General features: G+C 59.2%; 1 protein-coding gene across 1 annotated transcript; it reads right to left on the minus strand.

Annotated features, from left to right (window-relative positions):
* Positions 1 to 230: 230 nt before the first annotated feature.
* Positions 231 to 12,275, minus strand: SYT12 (synaptotagmin 12; the record flags this gene model as incomplete). Its single annotated transcript, XM_084252123.1, has 7 exons — positions 231 to 404; positions 1,702 to 1,835; positions 2,656 to 2,776; positions 3,269 to 3,484; positions 5,888 to 6,280; positions 8,180 to 8,373; positions 12,242 to 12,275. 7 exons carry the CDS (start codon positions 12,273 to 12,275, stop codon positions 231 to 233), a joined length of 1,266 nt encoding a protein of 421 aa, XP_084108249.1.
* Positions 12,276 to 23,643: the final 11,368 nt, after the last annotated feature.

A 23,643-nucleotide genomic window follows, 5' to 3' on the forward strand; every position in this document is an offset into this window, starting at 1 on the left:
AGCTGGGCCCTGGGGGCCGGGGCGCCTACCTGCCCTGAAAGTCAGGCCCCGCCCCCACAGCTGAGGGCAGATCCTCCTCGGGGTCTTGGCCTAGCCTCAGCTGGTCCCGGGTGGGAGGAAACCCCGGGTCCCTGACACGGAGCCAGGCGGCTCCCCCGCGGCAGTCCGGATGGAGGGGCCGAGATGACCGGGCTCCAGGCGGCTCCGTGCCCGCCCTCCCTGCCGGGCTGCTAGTCTCGCCGGAGGGTATGCCACATGGACACCGGCCTGCGCAGTGTGGCCAGCATCTGGTTCCAGTGCGTGGTGCCCATGCCGCTGGCCGACGAACCGATGATGACGTGGCCCACGTTGTCCCCGCGGCCATTGCTGCTGCTCTCTGCCACCGTCACACGGAGAGACAGGTCCTGGGGAGGAGGTGACAGGGTGCTGGGGAGCAGGGCAGTGCCAGCAGACCTCCTTGGCTCCTGGGCTCCAGCTTGCAATCCTAGGGGTGCCTGGCCTGGCTCTGCCTCCTCACCGCTGACCTGTCCAACCCCACGGTTATCTGCGGCCACCTCCCTACGTGGCCACAGCACCAGATGCCCCAGTTCAAATGCCAGCCTCACTATCTCCTTGCTGTGTGACCGTGGGCTCACTGCCTCAGTTTCCCCATCAGTGAAATTGGGCAAGAATAGTTCCGACCTCTTCTGGGAACTAACAAAACTGCAATGTGTAATGTGCCAAGGGGGTGCCTGCAGCAGGCAGAGAATTTTAGGTGTCAGCTGTGTTTCCTGATGGAGTATGTCCAGCTTGTGACAGACGAGGGGAGAGAACTTGCTGGGGAGCAAAGCTGTGAAGCTGCAGCTAGAACCTGGTCCGACTCCTCTCCTCTTTCTCCCGCCCCTCCCCCAGGGTCCCGCGGAGTCTCATGCCCTCACAGGCTGCAGCGAGGTGGTACTGTGACCCCCCCCAGGGGACACCTAACCCATGAGCGTGGCAGGACCAGGCCAGGACACCCAGGACAAGCCAGAATGTTGGGCTGTGTGTCTGCATCAGGAACCCCCAGAGTGAGGCTGAGTTCCAGGTTTGCTAATTTAAATGGGGTGTCCCAGGAGGGGAGATGAGCCCCATGTATAAGGGGGCAGGTTGTGGCCCCAGGCACTGGAGGACTTTCTCATGATCAAGGACGCCCGCAGGTGGAAGCCGTGATGGTGGTGAGCGCCCCATCCTTGGAGGCATGTAAGCAGAGAGTATTGGCATGGCCCAGGCTGTGTCCTCTGCAGCCCCCACCCTGGGGTCTGTGAGATCTGTGCCGGGAAGGGGTCTCCCGGGAGCACATTGCTTTCTTAAGGCTCAGCAGGGTCCCTGCAGGTAGCAGCCTGGGAGGCCTGGGGCCCTCAGCTTAGCCCTGGCTCCTCTCTGGGCCTCTGTGTTTCCCTCCAATGGGAACTTCTCCAGATCTCAGCACAGCTAACCCTTGCCTGACCCCCAAGTCTAGCTCATTCTCCGTGGATGAGGGTGATCGGGGGACTCCCCTACCTGTCCGTCATGAGTGCCCATGTCCCCAGCACCTCCCACAGGGCTGTGCCTAGTGGGCACTGGACCAGGCTTCCGGACTAGAAAGATAAGGGCTTGAGGTCAGCCGTCCACTTGCAGGGGCCCTGAGCCGCCAGGCCGGCCACAGGGGGCTGGTGGTCGGGCCCCGTGCCTGCGCCCCCTCACCTGGAGCGCGATGGCCGGCACGGAGAAGATCATGGCTTCGTTGAACACTGGGTTGGGGTCGTCCCTCTTCACTGCTGTCTTCTTTTTGCTCATTTTCCTCCCATCCTGCAGCAGGTACACCTTGACAAAGGGGTCTGGGGGGGCAGAGTTGGGTGAGGGCCAGGGCCACACTCACCGTGGCAGCCCTGCCCTGTCCCGCACGGCCGCTGCCCAGCTGCGCTATGGCCATGTTCTCCCACAGTCCTGCCTGGGTCCTTTATTTTGTTCCTATTTGACAGATGAGGAAACTGAGGCTCACAGGCGCATCAGGAGGAGCGCTGAGCTCAGGACTCAGGCAGCCACCTCCCAGCTACTGCAGCTCCCCTCCCATGACACTCTGGGGAGCTGGGCAGGCCTCCCACTTTCCCTTCTATAAATGGCCTGACGCAGATGTCAGCCCGTGTCCTCGCTGCCTGCTCAGTGGAGCCTGACTCGGACGTGCAGAATAAGTCGCCGTCTGCACCCAGCGCCCACAGGGTGTCGGGCTGTGCCTGCCTGCATGCAGCCTCCCCCAGCGCCCAGTGCCCTGACTTAGTTCCCGAGGCAGCAGGTCCACCTGGCTCCACCATCTGCTGCCCTGGTCCCTTTAATGGGAGCAGGATGCACCCAGCCTCTGGGCAAGGAGACGCCCCATGAAGCCAGGCCTGGAAAGTGGGGCACATCATGCTTCCCTGACCTGGCCCCATGTGCTGCCTATGCTCTGACGTCCATCACCCCCACCTCACCCCCGGCTCCTTGCACCCTCTGTGGCTCCCAGGTTTCCGTGTGGCTCAGCCTTCCTACCAGGCATGGCTCCTGAGTCCAGCTGGGAGGGCTGGCCCGTGCCCACACCTGCTGAGGCCTCTAGGTGCCTGGGCTTAACAGCTGGGCCCCGGCCCCCCAGCCACAGGGAGCCAGGCTGCCGCAGGTCCTTACCCGCTGTGGTTTTGTCATTGGTCCAGATGAGGTTCTTGGCCTTCACCACCACCACGGTGAGGCGCTCGGCGGTGGGGAGGTAGCTGAGGGACAGCAGGATCTCCCCCACTGCGTCAGCAGCCTGGAGGACAGATGGCGGGGTCAGCGGGCTTGTGCGCCCTGGACGTGAGGCCCAGGGAGAGGCAGACGCTTCCTTCCCCATGGGGAAGTTGTTGCCTTGAGGATCCCTCTGATTAGGGTGCCAGGCTGGTGGGATGGAGAAAGGGGCCCCTCCCTGCTCCGTGGAGCACAGACCACCCTCCTCTCTGGGGGGCAGGGTGTCCAGCAGTGGAAGGAGGCCGGGGGTGCCTGTGGAACACAGCAGCTGGATGTGGTCACGTTCCTTTCCGGACCAAGGAAAGCTGGGCAGCGGGGCTGCTGCGGGCAAAGTGGGGGCTCAAACAACCACGTCGCCCCCAGGCTGGCCCCGGGGGACCCTGGGCCTGGCGTAGGCCGTCCTGCGCCGGCTCAGGTTCTCTTTAAATGTCCTCAAGGTGTGGGTGCTTTGCACAGCGGGGTCTGTGCTTGGAAGCCCCCACCGCGGAGCCCCAGGGTGCGCGGGGTGCAGACGGACCTTGTTCTGGTCCTGCAGGTAGAGCCAGCCACCGAAGGGCTGCCGCGGGAGGTCGAGCTCCGACAGCCTGAGCTCCACCGCGCCGGTGCTCACGTTCCGCTCGTCCTCGTCGACGCCGAGCACGGAGAACCGCAGGCTCTTCTCGTCCAGCGCCGCGGGGTCCAGGGGCACGGAGAACTTCTCGTCGAAGAAGATGGAGCAGGCGTTCCGCTGGATCTGCGGAGAGAGGGCCCGGGGAGGGGGCGCCACGCTGGAGGGAGGTGGAGCCCCGAAAGGAGAGAACCCCAAGGGGGGTCCAGAGAGCTGGGCTCCAGTCCTGGCTCTGCAGGCCCCACAACCTCACAAGCTTTCTCGGGGGTCTCAGCCTGGACGATGGAAGCCCCCTCATACTCCTCTCTGCATCCGGACCTTCCACAGTCTGACCCAGCCGTGCCCGTGCCGGTGCCCCCGGCCTCGCAGCCCTCCTGGCGCTGGCTGAGCAGCACGTCTGTCCTGCTTGTGTTCAGTCCCGACTCGGGCCAGGCATGCAGGGGGCAGAGGATCGTGGCGTCCAGAGCCACTGATGTCCGGGCCAGCCTGATGCTGGGACGGATAGGAGGACGCAAGGATGATGGGTGGATGGAAGGAAGGAAGCAGAGAAGGAAGGCAGGAGGCAGGGAGGCCCGCTGGAGGGAGGGACAGGTGGTAGCGGGGAGGGGCTGGGCAAGGCTGGGCAGACTCCCTTCCCAGCCCAGTCCTGCCTGGTGGGAGCCACTGGCCTCCTTCCCGGCACTGTGGGCCGCCCTGGGAAGACACTCTTGCAGCACCGCCCCCCTCCCTGGGGAGCTGCTTAGTAACTGCCTGGCAATATGAAAGAGACGAGTCTCCATCCCTGGCACCTCGCCTGAAGTTCCGGGCCGCCCAGCCCGGGCAGCACCCACTCCTGGGAGCAGCGGGAGGATGGTCACAGCCTCCTTCTTGGAGTAAGTCCAGGGAGGGCTCTGGCTCCAGGAGCTGCCCCACCCACTGGCCTGGGAGTCAAGGGCGCCTCCCCCAGGGGCGCCCCCCTTTTGTGGGCACTTGGAGTCTGCAGGGCCCTCTGCCCTCCTCTGGCCAAATTAGCCTCGCTGCTGCCTCTGCCCGAGGGCTCCCCCCACCCCGCCCCGACGCTCCGTGCCCTGTGCTGTGTGAGCATGAGGGAGAGGAGGAGGGGACCGGGCAGAGCCCCGATGCCTGCTCACAGCTGGGGATGTCCTGGGCAAAGTCCCTTCTTGTGCCTCGGTTTCCTCAGCAGTAAGATGCACTAACGGTCCCTCCCACGGGGGCCGAGGAGAGGGCCGCGGGTGGACTGGCTCTGGAGCGGGCTGTGTGGCTACTGACGCCCCCCTCACGCGTGTGACCAGGCCACCTGGGCCGGCCACAGGCGCGCGGGCCTAGGCCAGATGAGAACGCCTCATGGGCCCAAGACACTTACCCGGAATCGGGGTTACAAAGGAGTCTGCATATATTAACCATCCCTTCCTCAAGAATTATGCCCAGCTGACAGATGGGAAACTGAGTCACAGAGCACTTTTATGTCTTGCTCCGGGACATGTTGTGAGGACATGGGGAGCCGGATTCAAAACGAGGCATTTGGGTTCCTGGGTCCTGCTCTTGACCATGCCCTGGCCTGCCTCTCGGGAGCTGGGCTGCCCTCTCGTGGGGCTCACAGGCCCCTGACTGGTCCACTCCAGACCTCCTGGAGGGGGACTGTCCAGCCCTGAGCGTCAGCTAGTTCCAGCATGCATGTGGCTGGATGCTGTGGGTCTGAGGGGTCAGAGGCACTTGCTCCAACAGATTCTGGCCTCCTCCTGCCGGGTCAGAGGTCAGAGGTTGCAGTGCGCTGACTGTCCCGCAATCCAGTGTGGAGCTACTGCCCCCCGTTCTGGGTGGCAGGGTGTGTTTTGTGTTAGCTTTGCTCCCTCTTGGCATGGAGGGGTGTGGGGGGTGAGGTTGAGAGATGTGGGGGGATGCTGTTGTCTCCCTGACCCCTCTCTGGTTTACTCTCTGCCCCGCCCCGCCCTGAGCTGACCTCCACGGCCTGTTTCAACAGGCTCCCTTGACCTCTGGTTTCTGGTGAGGCAGGTCAGTGGGGCTCACCAGAGGAAACCGGTCAGAGGGAGGTTGGGGTGCCATTCCCCCAGGACTTCCCTGAGGTAGGGTGGTGGGTTGACCATGTCCCTGGACAGAGGGCCCAGCACCTGTGGAGTGGCCCATCCTACACGCCTGTCTCCTTTTGAATCCGATGTCCTCATCTCCACCCCACTCCCTCAGACCATCCCTGAGGTCACCCAAGCCCCCCATTATTAACAGTCCTGTTGGCAAGCCCTCCCGCAGTGAATCAACTTGAGCGTGTCACCCCTTTTCTGCCAGGTCCCCAAGTTGACACCAGGGGCAGGTGTGGAAATGGACAATGTCCACACTCTGGATTTGAGGGTCGGATGCTGGCACTGCCATTTTTGGGAGCTGAAGGTGGAGCCCCAGACTCGGGGCTGCGTCCTCCCTCAGAAACACCAACCAAACCGGCTCTCTAGCCCCGCCTAGGGCGGACCTGCGGAGCCCGGGGTGCCCTCTGCCCACCCCATGGCGGCTCGCACTTACCCGAGAGATGCCCATGATCTGCTCCTCAGGCAGCAGGCTGACGCGCACGAAGCAGGACCCGAAGCCGCCTTCCTCCCGCTCCAGCAGGTCCTTGCCCTCCAGCACAGCCACGTGCAGCGTGTGGGAGGCGCTGTCGTAGTCCATGCTCACCTCCACCTGGCCCAGCGTGAAGTCCTGCCCGAAGGTGTTGCTCACAGAGGAGATGGAGTTCAAGGAGTCAGCCGACTGCGACTTCCGGAGCGGCCCGTATGGGGCCAGGTCCAGCTCCCGGCCCATCAGCTCCAGCGGCCCCAGCTCGCTGAGGCTCTCAACGGTGTCCTCGAAGCTGAGGCTGCCTTTGCGGCTGGACGGGCCCTGAGCGCTGGCCCGCTGGGCGCTCCAGGCAGGCACTGTCTGGGGTGAGAAAGGAGACATGGGAGCATGCAAGGGCAGTGGGCATGGTGTGGTGGCAACAGGAGGTGACACGGTAAGTCCCCTCCATTCAGGGCAATCCAGGTCCCCCTTCTGCAAATCTGGCGCATGCCTTAGGATGACACTTGTTTAATACTATTTCATATCCCTGACCAGGATGTAAGAAAGCTTTTTCTCAAAATGTTTGTTGATATGGCGAGGGATCCACAAATAAAGATGTTCATTGCAGTGAGGTTTATAAAAAGGGAACGTCCTAATCTAAGTGTCCCGCAGAAGGGGACTGGGTAAGAATACTAGAGAGTAGCTACTCAATAGCAGACCCAGCAGCCTCAAAAGACGTTTACAACAATGTTTACAACATGAGAGAGATTTCCTGTGGGGCAACAGTTGCCTTAATTTCATTTTTCTTTTCTCTAAGTCGACTTTGGGACTTTAGAAGACTAAAATATTTGTACCCTAAGCATCTCCCCTGTGGCTGCATAGTCTTTAATGCACCCCCCCACTGGCCACTGAGTAGATAGCCATAATTTATGTTAGGGCTCCTCTGCTGCGGGCACCTATGTTGTTTCTATTTTTTCACAAAGATAAATAATGCAGCATCAAACAGCTTTCTTAAAATCCTGGCTCCGAGCACACAGTCCTTTGGAAAGCTTTTGACACCTTGGCCAACAAGTGGTGTCAATTTCCAGTCCCAGAATGGAGTGAGGGTCCCTCCTGACACCCCAAATGAATGAGCACGTGGGACCCTAACTTGGTAACAGATTCTGATAGTGCTCTCTGAACTCTACATGATGCTAGAAAAATTCTCTGCCAAGTGGCCAATGATGAAACTATCAGTAATATCAATTGAAAGCCCTAAAACGTTGAGCCTCCCTAAGGCAGTAATTCCACATCTGGGCATCCATTCCGAGTACATAATCCCACACGAAGACAGCATTCAACATATAAAACACCCACCGCATTGTTTATAATGGCGTTTAGGAAACCATGACACGCACTTAAAAAGGAATCTTGCGCAGTCATTAAAATGATGTTTACGAAGGATGCTCAATAATATGGGAAACTATTGCAGTTATAAGTGTGATGAAAAGAGCAGGGTGTGAAATTCTGTGTAGAAATGACACTCGTTGTGTAGAAACTATCCGTGGAGTAGAGACTGGGGGGTGGATTTAATGTGCTGGAGAGGAATATTTCAGAACGGGAACATCTCCCCACATCACCACCCAGAGGCAAGCAGTTCACAGTTGCTGGTCGCTGGGGGTTGGCATTTTGGGAGAGATTCCTCTCTCCCCCCCTCCTTCTCCTCCTCCTCCTTCTTTTTTTTAAAAGATTTATTTATTTAGGCATACAAGAGCTGGGGCACAGGCCAGAGACTGGGGGGGGGGGGTGAGAGGATTCACCAGAGACAGAGTGGGGAGCAGAACAGGCAGACTGACTGAAATACACTGCTGAGGGGAGCAGCGGGCGAGTCAGCGGAAATCTGCTGCACCGTGTGGGTAGCTCCCTGACCGGCCGGGGATCGAACTCGTACTGCAGAGGCTGCGGATTGCATCATAGTGCGGTGCTTAACCCCTTGCGCCACCAGGGAGGCCCTTCTTCATTTTTTATTGGGGTAACATCAATTGACAACACGGTATGGTTCAGAGAGGTGTTTTCTTCTTGATTACCCACAGAATGGATTTGAAAATGAAAAACATTCATTCACTCAACACATATTCACAGATGATGCGCTAACACTGCGTGATGTCGGAGGCCTGCAAGAGACAAGCCCTCACAGCGGGAATTCACCAGGAGGGAGCCAGGGGTGTGGAGGCGGGTCCCGCGTGGACGTGGGGGCATGGAGGCACCGCTTACATGCACCTGGGAGAAGGCAAGCCTCACCTTCTGCCTGGCCTCTGCATAGGTCTCCCCGTACTTCTGCTGCAGGTAGCGGTAGTCGTAGTTAGGGAACGGGGAGGGACTGGGGAAGGTCCCGGACGTCCAGAGCTTCCACAGGCTCACGGCGGCAATGCCCAGCAGCACCAGGGTCCCTGCCGCGTAGACACCCACCTCCCAGCCAGGCGGGCTCTTGATGACTGCAAGGCAAGGGCAGCCTCTCATTAGCGGGCACTGGGAGCACCCTCCTCCCCAGCCCCGTGTTCACAGACCCAAGGAGCAGGGAGCTCAGCACTGACTTAGTCACTGAACAAGCACTTATTGAGAACCTACTATGTGCCAGGCTCGGTGCTGGGTGGAGGGGTTCAAGCCATATTCTCTCTGCAATTTCCGCTTTAGCCTCTTTTCCACACAAACGTGTGTTTCTCCCAGGAGCGAGGCTTGGCGGGAGCAGATGAAGCCCTGTGAACAAGGGCTACTCATTCCTTAGGCTTTAAACCAACAGGGTTGCTCTCACTTCTCTGAGGCCTCAGAGGCCCTCTTGTTTCCAGATAATCAAAGCAGCCGTTTGGGGAAAAGGGAGGGGTGTAGGGGGAGAAAGAGAAATGACTCCATTTTGCCTCAACCTCATCTAGAAGGATCTAATCGCCATCAAACAACGAAGAGAAAAATATAGCACATCCAAACATTGGAATATTATTCAGCCGTGAGAAGGAATGAAATACAGCATGGACGGGTCTGGAAAAGATCATGTGAAGGGAAAGAAAAGGCCACCGGCGGTGGGAATCTGCTCCTATATGAAGGGTCCAGGCAGGCAAATTTGTGCAGACAGAAGGCAGGTCGGTGGTTGTCGGGGGCCGGGGAGAGTGGGGAATGTAGAATGTGGGATCTCTTTGGGGAATGATGAATATATTGGAAAGCTTGATAGTGCTATTGGGCACACAATCTACTAAATCCACTGAATTGTTACACTTTAAGTGGATAAATTGTAGGGTATGTGAATTTTATCTCAAGAAAGCAGTTATTTAAAAAAAAAAAGTCCTCAACCACAATTGAGAAGTGATTCAGGCTATGCGGATTTTGGGGGGCAAATCCAGGGGCACAACTGCTTTTTCTCCACTGTTCAGCAAGTGACTTTCCTTCTCGGAGCCTTACTGTTCCCCAAAATAGTGACCCATGATGCCATCCCGTGTGGCCCCTGGCAGGACCACCCTGTTGAAAAGTGTGGTCTCGCAATGCTTGGAAACCCAGCCCTCCATCCCCAAAGCAGCCAGTGAGCCGGTGGACTCCATTTTGCTAGTCACACTTGGAAAATACAGTTCGCTACACCATCCTCAGTGCTGCCTGAATGCCCACTTCAAATAGGGAAACCGAGGCTCACAAAGACCTTGCCTGAGTCACACAGCCAGGAGGGTGTGGTGTTGGGATTCCAACTCTGGCAGCCAGACTTCAGAGAAAGCAGGGGTAACTGCTGCCCCACCCAGCCTCCACCCAGCTTAGTCCCCTGGTAACAGGTTGAGAGAGGTGGGTAGGGTGTTTCAGGGGCAGAGATTTAGCGTCATCCATCCATTGAGCACCTACGGTGTGCAAGCCCCTGTGGGGGTGTAAGCCCCAGGCCCAGGCCCTTTATAGGAAGTGAGGTGAAAATGAATAGACAGAAAGGGGTGATGGGAATCAAGATGGAGAGGACTTCCTAGAGGAGGAGGAATTTGCATTATAAAGGAGTAAGTAAGTCACCAGGGACTGGGAGGTCGGGCAAGAAGAGGGGTTGGACAAAGCCTGGAGCATTCGTGGTGCCCAGTGGGGGCGTGGAACACTTGAAGCTAGAGGGGCCCTTCCTCACTGCTTCCCCAGGCCTGGTCACTCAGGGATAGTCACACAGCAGGGGCAGCCCCTCTGGTGGTGGGAGGCTTCGGCCTGCCCCTGCTGTCCAGAGCCAGCCACGTCTTGCCAGAATCCACAGCTCACTCTGGAGGTCAGGGCTCGTCCTTCAGCCCTGGCATTTATCTGGCATTTACCTGGCATTATCCCGACTCCACTTTCCAGAAGAGGGAAACTGAGGCTGAGAGAGGCCCAGGAATACATCTATGTGCCAGCGCACGGCCACAGAGGTGAGGGCGCTGGCTGGGTGCAGGCCCCCTGGTTCCTGGGCAGGCCACCTCCTCTACTCTCTGGGCCTCAGTCTCCACATCAGGAAACCTCGATGAAGACAGAAACAGCCCTCCCATGGGCTCATCCTGGGGACTTATTCTAAGGAGAGAACCCCCGCAAGTGTGATGTCTGGTGTGAGTCATCATGGCTGTATTTTTAACTGGGAAATCTGGAAATGGCCAGAAGGTCCCACAAGGGGGCCGGGGGTGGGGTGGGGGGGCTGTCCTGGGGAGGAATGTCACTGGCCTCTGAGAATGACAATTGAGGTCATCAGCAGGTCCCCATGGCTATGCAGAGACACCTTTCGGGCACTGTTAAGAGGAAAAAATAAATCACTCTCCAACATGATATAACCACACGATTTTGATGTAAAGATCACAGGGCGCGTGGGCCAGGGCGGGGGGGGGAAGGGGGGCCATGAGAACAAGCGGTGGTGGAGCTGCGAGCAGACCCTCCCTCTCCTGACCTCTGCGCTGAAACGTCATTTGTGAGCTAAAGAAAACCACGACCAAGGGGACCGAGGACCGTGTGAGAGGGGCTGGCCCGGCGGGCACAGCCGGGCAGGGCTAGGAGCTGAACTGGGGCCTGAGGCTTGAATGCGGAAAGGTGGCAAAGCAGAGCCAGGTCCCCCCAGCGTGAGCTTCCTGCCGGAAGCTAGTGCTCTTGGCAGGAGAGGGGGGCAGGGCTGGGGCCCCTGCACGGAAAAGCCCCAGGAGGTTGAGACGAAATGATGACAATTAATGCTCATTTATTTACTCAGTTTATTGAGCACCAGCCTTGGGAGGCGGGGACGCGCTCCCAAGGGGGCAAGGTCTCAGCTGAGACCAGCGGAGGAACGGGAGGAGGAGCCTCCTCTCCATGGACTACTTGCCAGGCCCTGTCCTAAGCCTTCGCCCGTTTGCCCACTGCGTGCTCAGCACAGAAGGCTCTGACTGTGCCCCTTCACAGATGAGGGAGCTGGGGCTCCAGATCGCTCTGTGACTGTGCCCCCTTTCTGATGAGGAAGCTGGGGCTCCAGCTCCGCACTGGTAACCGCCGCACCAGACATGAGGACGCAGCCAGGCGAGGCGGAGCAGGCCCAGAGGCGAGCACCGGGCGTGTGTGCCCGTGGTGGGAGGCCTGTGGTGGGGAGGCAGTGGGGTCGCTCACGAATCTCCCCAGCAGCCCTGAAGGGAGGCCTCCCCACCCCCTCCCCACAGGGGAGTAAGTGGAGGCTCGGGGGTTGCATGGCCAGCCCAGGTCACGCCAGGCCTGGGTAAGTCTTGTGAGCTGGCGAGCTGCCGTGCTCGCTGGGGAAGAGTGAGGACCCCTCAGGACCCCAGAGCCCAGCTCTCATGTGACTGGGGGTTGTCTTGGGAGAAGCTGGTGTGAGGGGGGGCACCGGGTGGCTGTTGGGGAGCTGGGAGCCCTGGGGTTGTGCTCCTTCCCTCTGTAAGTAGGGAGGGGAGACGGCGTGGGTGCTGCGGCCGATGCTGAAGCGCAGTTGGAGCATGTCTGGGATCTCCAGGCCACACCCCGAGCCCATGCCTGCCGGGCGCACCCTGGAAAGCGGGAGCTCCTGCCTGTCTGGGTGACATGACTGGGTGATCTGAGTGTGACTAGCTGCTCAGCAGGGTCTAGGAATGGCCCCAGCTGAGTGGCTCCCGCCCTCAGACTCATCCTTAGGGAGCTGTGGGCCACGGGCCTCAGGGCAACCCACTCAAGTGACATGGAGAGAGTCGCTTCCATTGGAAGGGAGCACCCTGACCAGAAAGATGAAGGCCTCAGGCTGGTCCCACCTGGGTGTCCCCAAGGCTGTGTGACCTTGGACAGGTCACTGACTGTCCTTACCAGTATTGGGGTATTGGTATCCCACTGACACCCCACCCCGGCCTGGTGGGAGGGCCCCTGAGGTGGCAGACTTGCCGCTGCACTCACCGCTCGGGTGGTACTCCGCCACGTCCACGGCCATGGTGCCCATTACAGCGGATGGCACTGGAAGGGAAGAGAGCCAGCAGAGAGGGCTTCAGGGGGTCACCCACCCCCCTGGCCTCCCTGGGGCCCATGTGCCTGTCGCTTGGAGTGGTGAGGGGGGCCAGGCAAAGGTATGTGGTTTTTAAAAATAGCATCTTTAAAAAATGGCATTTGAAGTACCTTTCAAGCACTCCTAGACCTCACTCCCGGGTTGCCAGTCAGCGCACAGGATGAATTTCACGTTTGTGTTTAGTGGTATGTAGTACATCCCAAACTCCACATGGGATATACTTACGCTGAAAAAGTATTCACTGTTTACCTGAAAAAGTGACTGGGTCTCCTGGATTGGTACTTGCTATTTCTGGCACCCTCCTTGTTTCCATGCGAACAACAACAGGCTGACCAGGGATCCCCTGAGGCTGTCCACAAGCTCACTCCAAATGCTCTTACTTAAATCGGAAGGAATGAAGGCCTTTCCACAAATTCTATTAACAGTCCTTCACCGCTTGGGACGGCTTCCAGCCCACGCCCCAGCTTCCACGCCTAAGTTTTAGGAATTGATGAAGGTCTGACTAAGTTGTTCTAGAAAGACCTGGGGGCTCATCAAGCTCTTACCTGAACCCAGGTGACTGCTCATTGATTGGTGGTGTTGCGAGGAAGCAAACCTGCCCCCCAGACATGTTCTACGTGTGTGCGCGCGTGTGTGCGAGGTTTGGAAAAGGGAGGCTGGAGTGAACTTCAGGGTCCCAGCCCCAGGGTCAGAGACAGACAGACGGACAGGATAGCCCCCACGCCCGCCCCTGTGTCCCGGGAGGTTCAGAGAGTTGGTCCTGATCAGCTGAGGGAGGTAAGCGGGCGCCAGGGAGGGCTGTGAGGCCGCGGTGCGCTCGCCCACTCAGGGCAGCAGCTTTGCCGTTACCTTGGGAACCCAGCATCATCGGCTCTTCTAGTTCTTTAAAGAAAAGCCAGATACCTGGACTTCTGACCGGCACTGCCAGTTCACACACACGGAAATGTAAACACTGTTCAGACACAGCGGAAGGCTGTGGCCAGCCAGTTGGCATTCTGTGGGTTCCCTTTGGGACACAGCCAAATCAGAGCATTTCCGGACTCCTAGGGTCCCCCCCATCTGTCGTTCTAGAGCCAAGAAGCTGGGTGCTTTCAGGCAGATAGGGTTCCCGAGCGCCCGTGGGAGGGTGGTAGGTCCCAGGGCATGGAGCCTGGGGAGCAGGTGGAACAGCGCTCGGTGGGGAAGGGGGAAGCCCGCCAGCAAACTCCCCGGTGATGCCCCACTCCCACGAGTGAGATGCAGGTTGTCATGGTGACGGGAGGGTGGTGCCAACCCAGGCAGGGCTTCACCCAGGCTGACTTGAGGGGAAGCGAGCTCCTGGGACGAGGCTGATGGGGATGACAGCTGCCCTGGCTGAGCATTCGCACGCATATCACCTCATTTAATCCTCCAGTGACCCCAGGAGAGGGGACTATTATTATCTCTGGTTTGCAGAGAACTCCTGAAGCCTGAAGGTAAAGTCATTTACCCCAGGCCACACAGCGAGAAATCCTCTGACTGCTCCTATCCCCTGCGCCTTCCCGGTGGAGCGCTCGGCTTCAGAAGTTGCCCAAGAAGCCTCAGGCCAAGCCCCAGAGCAGCCCAGCTCCTGGCAGAAGGGCCTGGACACTCAGATGCTCATGTCAACGTGACCCATGGTTGCAACCTGCCTCTGCTGGGGCCTGGTCATGCCCTGGCAAGCCGACTCTGAGCCAGAGAGGCTACACAGGAGGGCTGCTGCTGGCCACAGGCTGAGCCGGCATGGGCTGGGTGGGCACCTGTGGCAGGTCCAAGGAAGCTCCCTCAGTGGTCCCCAGAACCTGTCTGAGAAGCGGCAGAGAGGAATTGGGGGAAGGAGAGTGGGGAGCAGCCAGCACAGAGTTAGGAGTCAGCCCTTCCGGCTGGGAACCCCAGAACTATCCCCTCACTAGCTCAGTGCCTCTGCTGTCCCTTCTGTAAAATGGGCCCGCGACTGCCTTTCAGGGCGCTGGGAGGGAGGGCCAGGAAGTCTGTGGTCGGCCTCGGCCAGTGTCGGCTGCCGCGGTTCTTGTCCTGGCAGTGGTCCAAGGCTGGCTGGCCCTGAGCTGGAGCTGGGATGGGGGGGCAGGGGGTCAGCTTGAGGATGTTTTATTTGCCTTAGGGTGAGCGGCCAACATTTTATAATTGGGAAATGTCCCATTCAAGTGGATTTTAAAAAAGATGAATTTCCAACTTCTCTTTTAGTTAGATGTAGGGACAGCGGGCATCCACTCCTGCCCCCCAGCACTGCTAGGGCTGGATCTAAGAAGGCCGGCCCCTCTGGAGGGGCATTTGCTCTTCAGGCACCTCCCACTCTCCCATTTGCTTCCAGAACCTCCCGGTTCTGGGAAACACCTCCTTTCTGATGAGCTAGGGGAAGTCCAGAGGGGTTAAGTGACTTGCCCAAAGCCCAAAGTCCAGCCAGCAACGGTGGAGCTGGGCCTGGCAGTCATGCCTGCCGCCTGGCCCGCCGCCTCTTCTATGAGCAGCCACACTGCGGAGCCAGACTTCACAGCTCCTGTTATGGTCCCCACTGCACAGAGGAGGAAAGCGAGGCTCAGAGAGGAGCCCGAGCTCACCCGCCAGTGAGCCGGGAAGGGAGCCCCAGCCAGAGCTGCCTCTGCAGCAAGGGCCCCTAAATGGGTTTACTCGCCATCTGCAAGACGCTCCAACCCCAGCAGGCGCCTGCGGACAGCCTGGAGGTCTGCCAGGCCGAGGGGCTGGGCTCTGGCTACCAGACAGACGCTGATGAGGCACACGCAGGCCAGGCTCTCCTGTGACCAGAGCTTCCCCGAGCCTCTGACCCAGAAAATGGAGCACAGTATGGTTCAGAGCTGCCCTAAGCCCTCAGTCAAGCTCCTCAGATGGCACGTGCCCTTCCTGCCCCCCTTCCCACCCAATCTATTCGTTCTGGCCCGCACCCACACACCCTAGCTGCATGGAGCTGACTCACTGACAACAGCTCCGGGTTCAAATCCAGGCTCATGCATCTCCACCTGGCGACACCAGCCTGTGGCTGTAAGAACTGACGTGACGTGCTAAATGCTCAGCGCTGTGCTGGGCATGGAGCGGTCACACAGTTGAGACCTAATGATCAGCGGACAGACAGATCCCCATTTTATAGGCGAGGAAGCAGGGCCCTCGGTCAGTCAGCATATGAGTAGCAACGCCAGGAGCAGTGCCAGGGTGGGAGGAATCTGGGCTCCCGGCCACCACGCTGCCTCCTGACCGGGCCTTTTGGGGGTGGAGGTGGGTGGGAAGAAGAGCCACTGGCCTTACTGGAATCTGACCACAGTCAGCTCCCCTCCTGGACTTGTTGGCGAAAGGACTTTCCAGGAATTTTGTACCTCTGCAGGGGAGAGGGGCCCTTGTCTCTGCTCCCCCACCCCAGTCCCTTGCACACAGTCCCCACGTCACATCTCTGGCCTGCAAGGTGCTGGCTCTCCTGACCCTCAGCTGGAGGCCAGCAGGCAAGGGGGAGGCTGGGGGCAGGGTTACCGGGGAGCCCGCTCCAGGCTGCAGCCTCTTTTGGAGCTTTAAGATTGAAATGCTTTTCAAGTGTCGCCCCTCTCCTGAGATAATCACTATCCTTCCCAAATCCCACAGAAACCACAGCACAGACTGGCTGGGTTTTTAGGGTACCTACTATGTGCCAGGCACTGTACCAAGGACTTGCTGTTATTTCAACAAAGCCTCTGTGCTGCCCGCTGAGGGGCTGCTGCTCTGCCACTGTACTGGTAAGAAAACCGAGGTGCAGAAAACGGCCAGCCCATAGTCACCAGAGTCCAAGCTTGAACCTGGGCTGGGATCCCCTACTTTCCAGAGCGCCTGGGGAAGAGTGCAGATTTCAGAGTGAGGAGGCTAGGGGCCTGGGTACTGTCTTGACCCTGCTCCAGACTGACTGTGTTACCTTGGGGGGTTCTCCTGCCCACCCCCTTGCTAGTGGGAAGCACACTTGCCTTTGCTCTCAATGCCCTGAGGGGCAGGGGTGCGGGGTGAAGGGGCTGATGTTCCAGAGTGCAGCTTCCTAGGCTCCTTGGGGTGCAGTGGCTTCATTAGTCATCATTAGTGACTGAGGAGGGGGCACGCAGGCCCTCTGCAGTCCTCAAAGGGTCTGCTGGCTCAGCGCTCCTACCCCCACAAGCCTGCCTCCAGGTCCCCAATTGTGGCTCCACTTCCATCACCTCCTCAGCCCAAATTGACAGCCCCGTGGCCCTGAGAAGGGGCACAGCTTTCTTTCCCAAAGGGTGCGAGTAGCATCAAAGCTCCCTAGGGGGCCCTGGAAAGCCCCCACTCATGCTGATAAACCCCCACAGACACTGAGGATCCTCTTAGGCTCCCGGGGGCTCCGAGGGACGGGTGCGACATGCCTCTCAGTACTGGGGCATCTCCAAGACCCGTCACCCCTATCTCGGGAGTCCCTGGGGTATACGGGCACGGGCTGTAGTGGGCTCATTACTGAGCCGGGGGCGGGCGCGAGGCTGGCAGGGGCGTGGGGCAGTCAGGGTGCTGCGTGTGAAAGTGGGGTGTGTGTGCGGCACGGGCGCCGGGGAGGCGTGCAAGTGGCCGGGCAAGCCGCGAGTGTTCACTCGCGGGGCGCGATGCGATGCGCAGTGCGTGGAGTGGGCCGGCGTGCGTGTGCAAGCGCGGCGTGGATGAGCGGTCCAAGCGAGTGCGTGTGTGTGTGCGCGTGTGCGCGCGCGTGTGTGCGCAGCGCGCGGAGCCTGGGGTCCGCGGGCGGGGAGGGGGCGCTGCACGCATCTCGGGGCGCGGACCCGGCGCGGGGCGCGGGCGGCGGGGCGCGTACTCACCCGGGCTCCGCCGAGGGGCCGCCGCTCCGGCTCGGGCTCCGCTCCCGGCTTCGGCCGGCCTCCCGCAGGGCGCCCTCCCCGGCGCCCCGCCCGGCCGCCGCCCGCGAGGCCGCCCGCAGTGCCGCCCGGCGCGGGTTCCGCGGAGCGCGCGGGGCCGGCTCGGCCGGCCGGGGCGGCGGACTGAGCTGCGCCGCAGTCCGGGCACGCTCCCAGGCGCCCGCCGCGCGCGCCCCGCCGCCCGCCGCCCGCCGCCCGCTCCCTCTGGCTTTTAAAGTGACAACCGCGTCGCGCGCCCCGCGGGCTCCGGGGCCCGGGCGAAGATCCCCAAGCGCGCCCCGAGGCCGCGGGCGCCCCGAGGCCGAGCCTTCCCGCGCGCCCCGGCCGGAGGGCCAGGGCGGGGCCGGGCCGCGCGCCCCGCGGCTCGAGCGGCCACGGAGCCCCGGGCGCGCCGTCTGCAGGCCCCGCCCGCCCCCGCTGGTTCCGCTCCCGCTCGCGGCCTCAGTTTCTTTTCCTGTGCAACGGCCCGACGCGGGTTCTGCGCATCTGCGGGACCCGCGGAAGCAGGCGGGGCGGCGGGAGCCCCCTCCGAGCGGGAGCGCACCCCCCGCCCCCCGCGCCCGGTCCGCGGCCGCCGCGCAGCAGCGTCTCGCGTGAGCCTCCCGGCGCCTCGGGGGCGCTTGGTTTTTTACCGAGGGAAACTGACTCCGAGCGGGAATGACCTCCCCGAGCCACAGAGCCCAGGGTCAGGGCCAGGACTTGACGCCCAGGCCGCGGGACGTGGGGGCGCCTGCTGGGGACCGCGCAGGGCTCGCGCTTTCTCTCCCCGAGGAATGAATGAATCATTCAGGAGAGTCAGGACGCCCCCGCCGGACTCCGGGCTCGGCGCCCGTGTGGGGTGTGGGCGAGCCTGCCTCTCCTGGGAGCGGGGCGCAGCCCCCCGCCGCGCGGCCTGGCGGGGAGGCCACTGGCACGAGGTGGCCTGGAAGCGCGGGGGCAGCGCCTGAGGGCGGCACAGTAAACAGGAGCGGCTCCGTGGGCACCTGGGATGCCTCCCCAAGGGGGGTTCCGGGCGGGGGCAAGCGAGTGTGTGGACTTGGCAGTGGCCCCTGTAGCCTTCACGGCAGGCCTGGCGGCCAAGAGCGACCTGTGGGCACTGCCCTCTCGGTGGGAGCTGGATCTGCGCAGGTCTTCAGGGAGGGGGGCCTCCAGGGGGGACCCTGGGGAGCCAGAGAGGCAGCCTCACTCTCACCACGGGGGACGCCCTTGTTTCCATCCATCTTCAGAACCTGAACGAAAAAGGAGAACTGGTATTAATTATGCCCCTTGTGGGGAGGAGCTGGGCACCGGCCACAGGCTTTCCTGCCATTTCCCCTTCCGCTTAGTCTTAGGGGGCTGGTGAGGGTCGAGCCCATCCCCATGTGCCCGCACGGAGGCCTGAGGAATGCAGAGCTCCCTCTGGGAGGGGGGGCTGAGTTAGGCCCTCAGCCCATGAAAGGGCCCGCTGTGATGGGGGGGGGGTCTTCTAGTTGCATCCAAAAGATGAGGAGGAAGCCGGCCTGGCTCTAGTGCCCGGCCCCCGCTGTGCAGGCGCTGCAGTGACAGGACATCTCGCCCATTTCAGGTTGAAAACCCTTCCAGGGGCAGAACCCCCGCACGTGCACCAAGACAGGAGACTCCAGTGCCCACCAACAGCCGCGGTGTGGATGATGTGGTGCAGTCCCAGGGCGGCACACGTCCAGCAGAGAGTAGAGCCCGTTACCCGCTGCTGCTCAGAGGGCGAATTTCGCTGCTAATAGACACGAGGAGCCAGCACTCTGCACAGCGCGGCCTGGTTCCATTTATAGTTTAAAAAACAGGCGAATCGACTTTTCCCTACTACTTTGACTGCTATTAGCAGTCACCACGGAGGTTACCCTGGGGTGGGGCAGGGGTGACAGGGAGGGGTCGGGGGTACTGGGGGGATGTTCATGGTCTGCTTTTGATCTCAGCCCAGGTGTGTCCACTTTGAAAATTCTTGGCATTGCATCCCCAGGGTTTGTACACTTTTCTGTGTGTGATATGCCTTCAGGCAACTTAAACCCCCACCCCCAGTGCGCGGTGCTGGAGTAAAAGCCACACTCCTTTCAGTGCTCTACCTGGGCTGACCTGTGCGCCACCCCCTCCCTCAACCCCATCTCCCTCCAGCCTCTTGGGCCTTCTGGTGCCACGGAGAGTTGCCAAGCCATTTTCTGCTTCAGGGAGTCCCCCTTGCTGGTCCCTCCGCCTGGAAAGTGCTTTCCCTGCTCTTGCCAAGATACAATGTTATAAGCCACTGTTACCTCAATTACAAAAGAAAGAATAAAGCTGCTGTAAATTTTTTTAAAAGATTTATTTATTTATTTATACAAGAACCAGGGTACAGACCTGATGCGCCGGAGGGTGAGAGGATTCACCAGAGACAGAGTGGGGCACAGAACAGGCAGACTGACGAAACACACTGCTGAGGGAAGCAGCGGGCGAGATGTTGGCCCCTCGCCGGCTGGCTGGGATCGAACCAGCACTGCAGAGGCTGTGGACAGCTTCACAGCGCGGCGGCCTGCGCCACCAGGGGAGGCCCTGTTGTAAATGCTTTGAAGGAAAAAAAAAAAAGGTTGCTTCCTCCACCCTTATCACCAGAAGAGTCACCGTCAGAGAGACTGCCCATCCCCATAAGCCCTCCATCCACAGCACACTTTATTTCCTTTAAAACATTAGCCATCACCTGTAATTATTCACAGTTTTCTGCATCCCTGAATAGAGTAATAATTGCAAGCATACTTGCTACGTGCCCAGCACTTTCGAATATTGAAGGAAGATGCAGCATCCTCACCCCCAATCTCCTTTTTGAGATGGAGGCAGTTGGCGCTCAGAGAGGTTCTTTGACTTGCTCATGGTCACACAGCCAAGATTTGAATCCGGGCAGCCTGGCATTTAATATGCTCTGCACCACCACTGACTCTGCACCACTCTGTACATGACATCCTCATTTCTTTTTTTTTTTTTTAAAGATTTATTTATGCGTACAAGAACTGAGGTACAGGCCAGAGATGGGGGGGTGTGAGAGGATCCACCAGAGACAGAGCAGGGAACGAAACAGGCAGACTGACTGAAATACACTGCTGAGGGGAGCAGCGGGCGAGTCAAGAGCAGTCTGCTGCGTCATGTGAGTAGTCCCTGGTGGGGGATGGAACTCGTGCTGCAGTGGCTGCGGACAGCGCCATAGGTTGTGAAAAAACCCCTGCACCACCAGGGAGGCCCAGCACCCTCATTTCTTATGTATTTTATAACTGGAAGTTTGTACCTCTGGACCTCGTCACCCATTATGCCCACCCCTCCGCCCCCTTCCCTCTGGTAAACTCCATTCTGTGTCTGAGTTTGGTTTGGTTTTGGAAATCTATACTTGGATAGATCAAATCTCTCTTCTTCCTTGTAGTGTGTCTGGGACAGTGCCTGGCACAGTGCCTGGCACACTCAGGTACTCAGTAAATATGTGTGTGTGAATAAATGAATGATGCCTACAGTGCTAGTGGGAGGTAGCAGGAAGCTTGGATCTCAGAATGGGTGTTGCGGAGAAGGGGGTGCAATGCTATCTGGATCCCCCAAAGCAGGGTAGCCAGGGAACCAATGGCAGATGGAGGTTCTGAGACATCTGGAATTAACTGCAAGTCAAGTCCCTACTTGGGTGGGACACACCTCCTACCTCAGTCAAGTCCACTTCCAGCCTCCCGCCAGGCACAGAGACCCTTCCAGAGGGGCTATACCCTATCTAAGGGCCCTGGCAGGTGATGCCACCCATCAGGCAGTGGTGGCCCCAGGAGAGTGACACAAATCATTGGAACCACTGGCCAGAGTCTCTCTCACTGAACCCAGGAACCTCCCCAGGGATAGGAAGATCCCAAACAACCTGGAGGCCAGTGGTGGCTGCGGGACCAGCCGGTGAAGGCCACCGCCTGTGTCATCATGTCCCTTGAGCCTGCTATCAAGTCCCCAAGCTCCAGTCAACTGCGTCATTAAATCCCAGCGCTCTTCTGCCTTCATCTGTCCTGGTGGCTATGACCATGGCTTTGTTCACTGACCCCAAGCAGCCCGCTTCACTGTCTCTTAGCGGGACCCCTACTCATTTTTCAGTCTCTGGGACAATTGTGACCCATCCCTGAAAAGCCCGGGCGCCTCAGATGAGGTGTTGTCCTGAGGTCTGGCCCAAGGAACGTTCCATTTAGGCCTCGTGGGGGTACTACGTGTGGAGTTGGCCCCATCAAGAGCTCAAAAAACTAAGGTTCTGCAGAGGGAGCTCGAGAAGCAGGCCTGGAATGTGGTTCTCACGACCAGAGAGCCCGCAGGCGGTTCTGCACAGCACAGGCTGGTCCAGCCTCTTGAGGTCTGTGCCCTACCTGGTCCTAGCTCTCATTGTCAGAGAGGCTCAGCCTGATGCTCCCGGTACAGTCCTGAGGTCAGGCAAGTGCAACCTCCAGCAAGGGGCTCCCCTTCTCTGGGCTCAGAGCCCTCGTCTGAAGAGAGACGGTCCTCAGCTCTCAAGACTGGAGGAGAATGACAGGAGGTGGAGCATGGCACCCAGCAAGCTCTCAGCAGTCGGGAGCTGCTGCTATTCCCCACCCCCAGATCTCTGAAGTAGTAAGAGAGACCTAGAATCTTTAATACGAGGCATGTGAGAAGTGCCTTCTCTCCCGTTACCCCATGCGATCCTCACAACAGCTAGTGACACTAGGGCAGGTGATCCCAGTTTATGCAGGGGAATGGAATGACACACTGAGCACAGAGAACATTCTAGAATTGGAAGGTTCCTCTGGGGCAGTCCCGGAATTCGGGGGGTGGGGTGGGTGGTAAGGGATTCTGGAGTTGTGGGTCTTTTGGGAACAGCTGACTGGGAGCAGGAGTGACTTCCAGGATATCCATAGCTGAGGCCCTTGATTCCAGAGGCAGTGTACGTGGTGTACGGCACAGTGTACGTGGTGGTGATGGGGGGCGGGGCTAGAAGGGCAACTTAGCCCCTAAGCTAACTGAGGGAACCAGCAGAAGGGAGATCAAGGCGGGAGCAGGTCCATTTCCTGGGCTCCTTCCCAGGATCCTGTGTCCTGGGGGTGAGGGAGTTGCAGGGCTCCCTGTCAGAGCACCCAACCAGACTGGCTGGATTCACATCCCTATCATCTCATCACTCTTTGCCATGCTCTGAGGCAGATAGGGAAACTGGGGCTCACAGAGCGGAAGCAGGAGTCACGCTATGAACCAGCATCAGACCCTCTGTCCCCACCCCACCCCAACACCCAGCCCTGCAAGGAGTCTGCCCCCCTTCCTAGCTTGCCCCAGGCACCCTCTTGGCCACACTCAGCTCCTTCCATGGCCTCTTCAGCCTTGACCTCATGTCTGCCGTGATGACTACTGTGCAGGTCCAGGCATGAAAGTGATCTGGGGAGACCATTGGGGGTATCCTCAAGTACCTGGATCTGGCAGGGTGCAGGGACACACTTCCAGTTATAAGATGAATAGCTGGGGCGCTCCTGGATAGCTGGATGACTATGGTCCACAGCGCCTGTTGTAGGCTTGAAAGGCGCTCGGGGCACACATGTTAATGTACTCACCGCGAAAGAGGAATGGCGTTTGTGTGGACCGATGGGGGTGTTGGCTGAGCTCTGGATCATTTTACAGTATCCAGGTGTATCAAACCAACAGGCTGAACACCTTAAATGTACACCACATGATATGTCAAGTATGACTCAATAAAGCTGGGGTGAAAGAGTTATTTTAAAAGGAGTGGCTTATGACATTATAAATGAGACCTAATTTCACATACTCAATGTTCCTACCGTTTCATTGTGCTTAAGTGTGGTTTCCACTTTCATCTGGTGGGAGAATAAATCCACTAATTTTCCACTCAGAAAAAGAAATGTGGCCAAGAGCAAATGTGAGCAGGTGGCAGAGGTAGCATTCACGCAAAGGAGTGACAAGTCATAATAACAACTAATGAGTTGCTGATAAAACAGATGGGTAAAAGGAAAGAGGAGGAGAAAATGAAATCGAGGGACTTCCTCAGGATGGGGGAGGAAGTGCTCCCCCTCAGAAAGGAAGAGAAGTCCTTCCATCCAGAGCTGATCTTTTAATACAGTATGGAGTCTTCTTTCTCCCACGCCCTCTTCTGCCTGCCTCCCGCCCACTCAGGAACTGAGAGCTCTCTGTGTAAAAATAGCGAACTGAAGGAGTCTGAAAGGAGCTCCTTCACAGAGTGCTCGGGAGAGCATCCCACACTGTGGTGACCCCTGTGTGTGGGGGTGGCTGCTGGGGTTCAGCGGAACCAGCTGGTAGGTGATGGAGCAGCCCCTGGGAGGCCCTTTGCCCTCAGACCCAACATGGGCACTGGCTTGCCTCAGTCTCCCCTTGGGAACCACATGGACTGACTCCCCCATCTCCTGTCCCAACCCCTCTAGGTGGTCCTCTCCACAAAGCAGTTCCACCAC

Source organism: Talpa europaea (genome assembly GCF_964194135.1).
Source record: "Talpa europaea genome assembly, chromosome: 1".
NCBI lineage: Eukaryota > Metazoa > Chordata > Mammalia > Eulipotyphla > Talpidae > Talpa > Talpa europaea.